At 36.8% G+C, this 6061-nt stretch overlaps 1 protein-coding gene across 2 annotated transcripts in view; it reads left to right on the top strand.

The window, feature by feature from the left end:
• The window catches only part of LOC107707733 (WW domain-containing adapter protein with coiled-coil-like), a 37248-nt gene that overhangs the window by 24212 nt on the left and 6975 nt on the right, over nt 1–6061 (top strand). For both annotated transcript variants that reach the window (XM_016511822.1, XM_016511821.1), the window contains exons 7-9: nt 909–1145; nt 2877–2999; nt 3212–3357. In XM_016511822.1, coding sequence (XP_016367308.1) covers nt 909–1145; nt 2877–2999; nt 3212–3357 — 506 coding nt within the window. The remainder of the gene's footprint in view (nt 1–908; nt 1146–2876; nt 3000–3211; nt 3358–6061) is intronic.

Genomic DNA, 6061 nt, shown 5'->3' on the forward strand with positions numbered 1-6061 from the left:
GGCTTCTCTGTTAAAAGCAATGGCCAATCAGAGGTGTTTACTGTAGGTTACTGTAGGTTTACGTAGTTCTACACGTTCACAGATCTTTCTCGCCCTTTGCTCGGTTTCTCTACATCATTCACAGTTTGAAAAAAAGTTTTGTTTGTCTAACAGGACCCAATCGTCCACACATACTGTTTCAGAAATGACAAACGTGAGTGTAAAAAATGAATCCGCCAAATTGTTACGTGATTGATGCGTGATAACTAGCAATGGACAGAACGAAGTATCTGACAAGCTGATGTCAAAATAGAGCTGTGCTTTAAGTAATGCAGAGTAAATTCAGAGTAACAAAAATACGGCAGCAACAAGTGCTTTAGCAGCTTTTACAGGTAAAGGTAACTTAAAGCACTCCTTTTGATGTGCCGTTGTTTAGGCAATATTTGAAAAATTTAGTTTTTAAATTAAATTAAAAAATTTTTTTTTAAATATTTAATGCATTATTTCATTATTATACCATTAATAATTTACTTAATTTGTAGTTAACTAGTTAAGTTTTTAAATAATTAACCCTACTAGGCCGTTGGTGTCTGGGCTTATTTATTTATTTTTAAATTACATGAGACTTTGTGACTTTCTGCACTTGCAATACTTCATACTACTGGATATAATGGTATTTTCATGTCATTTTCATCTTAAGTCTTTGTTTTCCACCAGGAGACATCTTTTTCATGTCTTCTTCATGAATGAAAGTGAACATTTAAAGTGAATTTTAGCAGAGTTAAAAAAATAAAATAAAGGCTTTTTCACCCATTTTTCACCCATGATGAGTTTGCATCCCTGGTGGTAGAGGTTCACTTTGCTGATGGTTTCAGTGGTTCTTAACACATTTTTCTTGTGTTTTTCCACAATCCCTTTCATTCTCCCAGAATCTACTTTAGCGGAGAAGCCATTATCAAACTCTGGTTATTCTCAGCCTTTGTCCATAAACCCCTCCAGCACATCCAGCTCCTCCTCGTCCTCCACAGTGCCTGTGTCTCCTGCTCTGCAAGCTTCAGCCTCCACTCTGCTCCAGGACCCAGCACTCCTTCGGCAGCTGCTGCCTGCGCTCCAGGCCACCCTGCAGATGAATCATGGCAATGTAGACATGGGCAAAATTAATGAAGGTATTAATGAAGGAATGGCTACGCAGTGCTTCTCACAGGATTTTGTGAGACTATTGGGAGTAGACCATGTAGTCGGGTCTTGTAAGAAAATGTTGTACATTTAGATGTTAAATGCATCAATCTGGTACACTTTTGAGTGTTCAAAATTAAGAGCTCCAACCCAATTTCAGTATCTAAATTAAATAGTAAATTGCTTCGATTTGTACATGGATTTAAAATGGACTAAAACCTTTTTTTTTAATTGTGATAGTGTCTTAGTCTACATTACATTCACATTGTTTTTTTTAGGAGGTCAAACAATTAGAATATAATAGAATATAGATTATAAGTGACTTACATTTGGGAATACAACGTGCATTTTATTTATTGTTATTATTATTTTCTGTGCAGATGCACTCTCCTACAAAATCACCCCAATCATTCTTGTCATCTTGAACCTCTTAAAACAATATTTTCTTTGTGCATTTCTTTAAAGTTAAGAGATCAGATCTTGTTAGTTTTTTTTTTCCAGTCTTGTAACTTTTCGTGCTGCTTACACTGTTATTTTTCTGTGTCATTTCCAATTGATCATGAATCATGTGATTCAAGCATAAATTATACAGAGGTAGGCCTGGGTACAGATTTTTTTTTATTATTGATTCACTAGCTTTCGGTTCCATTCAATTAATTTTTGCTCAAATGAAGACTACAGTTTTAAACTGAACATCAAGATTCAAGATTTTTTATTTGTCACATACATGGTTATATAGAGAATATATGACCAGCAGTGAAATGTAAGTACATCAGCTACTATTAGTGCTAAAATTCAGTATGTATTCATCTGACATTTGTTGCTCTAGGTAGGAAGAGTAGAGTATGATCTGCTCTTGATCAGAGATGCTCCCTAGATTAGTGATCAACCGATATGGGTTTTATTTATTTATTTATTTGTTTATTTTTTTGTTGTCTTAGAGACCAGGGTGGCCGATATAAAGCAGATACAGATATCATGCTATTTAATTTAAAGGTATTAAAAACACATGCATAAGAATTGCTGAAAATAATGTTTTTCCATATTTACAAATTTAAAAAATAATTTGAAAATGAATTATATTAATTTAATTAAAATTCTGTAAAATCATCAGAATTATACTTTAGTAAGCAACTTCTTGATTCTGGAATTCTGTAACAAGTTTTTTTTTTTTTTTTGCCACAAAGAAATGGTTAAAAATAGGGATAAATAAAAGCACCACTTCAGACACATCGGCCAAACAGAAAAATCATTGGCCAGTGATGATAATATAAATAAAATCCAAATATCTATCTATATATTGGTATTGGTGGTATATCGATTGGCCACTACCCTAGCCTAGACCCTTCAATTAATTTTTTTGATTTGTTCTTTAATGATCAGTTTGGTGCATTCTTTTGAGTTATCTTCACTAGTTTAATGATCAAACACTTTTGTAGTGGTGGGATGTTGCCATAGAATCTCCAAAATTGTGTTAGAATGCGTTCCTAAATGATGACATCAACCTGTGACATGATATAGCTAAAATGTTGTACTCTAGCTGTTTGCCACCTTGACAACTGCTTTTTGCTAAATATTTGCCATCTTCTCTCCACATGGTGAAAATACCGTGAGCCGACAAGGCTTGATGTTCACCAATAGAGCCTTTTTCAGATTGCTTTCAGTGTATAGGACTGCTATGACTGTATGTGTGTCTTTTTCTATCTTCGTCTTCCTCCAAGTCCTCACAGCCGCTGTCACACAAGCTTCCTTACAGTCTATACTTCATAAGCTTCTCACTGCCGGACCGTCCGCTTTCAACGTCACTACTCTGCTTTCCCAAGCTGCTCAGCTTTCCACACAAGGTACGACTAAAGTCCCAGTCACTTCACACCTCTCCTAACTGATGTTGTGCTTCAATGCCACTAATCCACAATATCACAAATATGTGATATTTCCTAAATGTTAATTTAGCTAAGTAGGATTTAGTATATTTGGTATGTTGATGTATTGTTGCAAATAAGCTTATTTACTGGATTGCATATATAATTTCTATAACTCTGTTTCTAATGAACAGCTCAACAGTCCAGTCAGTCACCCATGTCATTAGCATCAGATGCCTCTTCACCGAGGTCATACGTGTCTCCTAGAGTCAGCACACCTCAGACCAATGCTGTCTCTAAACCCCTGCTCAGCTCTGCATCTCTCTCTTCACAACCAAAGGTCAGTAGTAACTAGTGGTTAGTCATTTCCTAAACTTCTGTTACAGTGGCCTCAGAAAGTGTTTGGACATGTCATTATATTAAGCCGGGTGCACACTGTATGGTTTTGGCCATGATTTTGCCATCTGAGACAAATTTTGGAAATCCTAAATGACTCCTCTGATCCTAGGCTAAAATCTGAAGTCTTTGGTCATTAGTTTGACATGTTCACCGACAGCCAATTAATGACCGTTGCAGTTAAATTTGACCTCCGACGAAATTTGGAGCACTGTCCTGCAGTGTGACTTCTCCTACGACGAACGTTTAATTGTCTTCATTTTTCAAGACAAGCCATGATCAAAATTAATGCTGGACTTTTTGTTTTTATGGTGCGTGTCCACTGGAGCGGAGCAGAGCAAATGCTTTTAATTCATTTATATAGAAGACGCCACATGCAACTGCAGCTTGACAATATTTATTTAACTAAATAAATAAGCGTGAAATGCGTTATCAATATAAATGTACGGCATTATGTCAGCAAATGAATGTAAGTACAACCAGTGACAACGAAAAATCCAGAAGGTAGATGGTCAAGACAGGAGACCCGTAGCCACTTTGTTCTTCTGTCACCCTTGCATCCCGGCAGCTCGTAGGAAGTCTCAAGAGGCACCAACAAACAATAACGCGTGCCATGTCTGTTTGGCTCAGTCCCTTATAAAGCTCCATAATCCAGTTTAGGTGCAAAACCACTCCCATCAGCAAATCTCCTGCAACTCTGAGACAAACACACACAACTAGTCATAGTCACAGTTATCACTAGAATATCGCACCACTGGAAAAGGCTCTCAGCCAATCAGAAAGAATAAAAAGTAGATACAATAGGAATAGAACAGAGAGTGTCAAGTTATTTTTTTATATAATAAATAGAATAAAAAGAATAGAGAATACTAGTGTTAGAGGGTCAAGGTGTTTTTTTTTTTTGTTTTGTTTTTTTAAGAAAAGTAGAACAGAAAAAGAATAGAGTGCTAGTGTTACAGAGGATCAAGTTTAGATGGACGAGATGTGTCTTTAGCTGTTTCTTGAAGATGGCTAAAGACAAGGGGTGTCATTTTAGCATGTTCATTTGAATTAATTAGTTACAGAAAAATAGGGGTGCTCTGATCAGGATTTTTGAGGCCGATCACAGAAAGCAGTATCTGACGATACGATCACCGATACCGATCTTTTTAAAGCCTTCTTTTTATCATGTAGAATTATTTATAGTGATGATCCAATCAAGATTTTTAGACATTTATTCAGGGCCTGAATTTCATTTCTGAAAATGAATTCCCCTCTTATGTGACTCTTGTGAGGGGATTTTTTAATTTGAGGGGTGGAGGGTGGCATTTTTTAGACATTTTTCAAAAATATATATTTATCTCACCTAAATGTTTGATCATGCACTGTATTTTTGTTTTGACAATCGTGCAATTGTTGCACAATAGCTTACACACAGCACAAGCCTCATTTCGTGAGCTGTATGTGAGGCGGCCTTTTACACCAGGTTCACACATACTCTGTTTGCAGTGTGTATGCAGTCCATGTGTGGTACATGAGCGGTGCAGAAGCAGCAGGTGCTCACTGTGTTTTCACACAGGAGTCTGCAACTGATCTGTGGCTGTTTACTACAAATACAACATACCCATTATTTTGATTTCAAATCCAAACATTGTTAATTGTTAAAATGCTTTTTCAGCCTTGTGATTATTTTTTTTACACGGTACAGTATAATACAATCTTTCATAGACGTGTTTAAACGCAATAAATATAAGAAACACTTTATTGAATGCTTTTTACTTTTGCATTTACTTCTAGATTTATATATCAAGTTGCTCAAGCAAGTGGCAAAACATTTAAACTACTTCATTATCACAAACATTCTAAATTAAAACTTACCATTGACGGAAACTGTCAGCTCTACTGCCTTTTCTTTTACATTTAAATCTTTATTACAAGCAGTCCTGCGGTTCGTAAAGAACTTGGTTTTCCTACCTCCACGAATTCCATCTATTATTTTCTTGTTTATCTGAAAGTGCTCTTTTCCTTTAAACCTAGCCAAAAAGCTATAGCCTATGTGTTGATTGTAAAACACAGTAGACTTTAATTATATGCATTTATGGTGTAATTACTAAATTTTCGTCAATCTATGTTCATATTTACCGCAAACATTGCGCTGTTACTTTAAATCAGCATTTGCAGCGCAGCAAAAATAGACTCGGTGCGGAAACAATCTCTGCACTGCTGCAAACCGCTCCTGGAACGCACTACCGGACGCAACCGTGTGCAATGTGAACGCTTTAATCCGTTAACATGAGCGCGGAAAAAATACGCACCGCATACGCACTGCAAACGGAGTAATGTGAACCTGGCATTATGTGTGTGCGCTGCGAGTGTGCATGAGCGCACGGCCTCCAGGAGAGCGAGCGAGCTCTGAATGGTTTAAACCAGTGGTCGCCAACCCGTCGATCGCGATCGACTGGTAGATCTTTATCACTGTCCCAGTAGATCCGGGAAAAAACAGTAAAATAAGTACAAAAATGCATTACATTTCTGGGGTTATAATATTAATGTATCACTGAAGGGAACTGTCTTGAGAAAAGTTTCGATGGCAATGGAATTTTCTTCTCGTATAAAGCGCAGCTCTGCTTTGTTTACAGCGGTAACCAAGGAAACGCTATAGTGCGGTC

Source organism: Sinocyclocheilus rhinocerous, unplaced genomic scaffold, assembly GCF_001515625.1.
Source record: "Sinocyclocheilus rhinocerous isolate Xijiao unplaced genomic scaffold, SAMN03320098_v1.1 scaffold2580, whole genome shotgun sequence".
Classification (NCBI taxonomy): Eukaryota; Metazoa; Chordata; class Actinopteri; order Cypriniformes; family Cyprinidae; genus Sinocyclocheilus; species Sinocyclocheilus rhinocerous.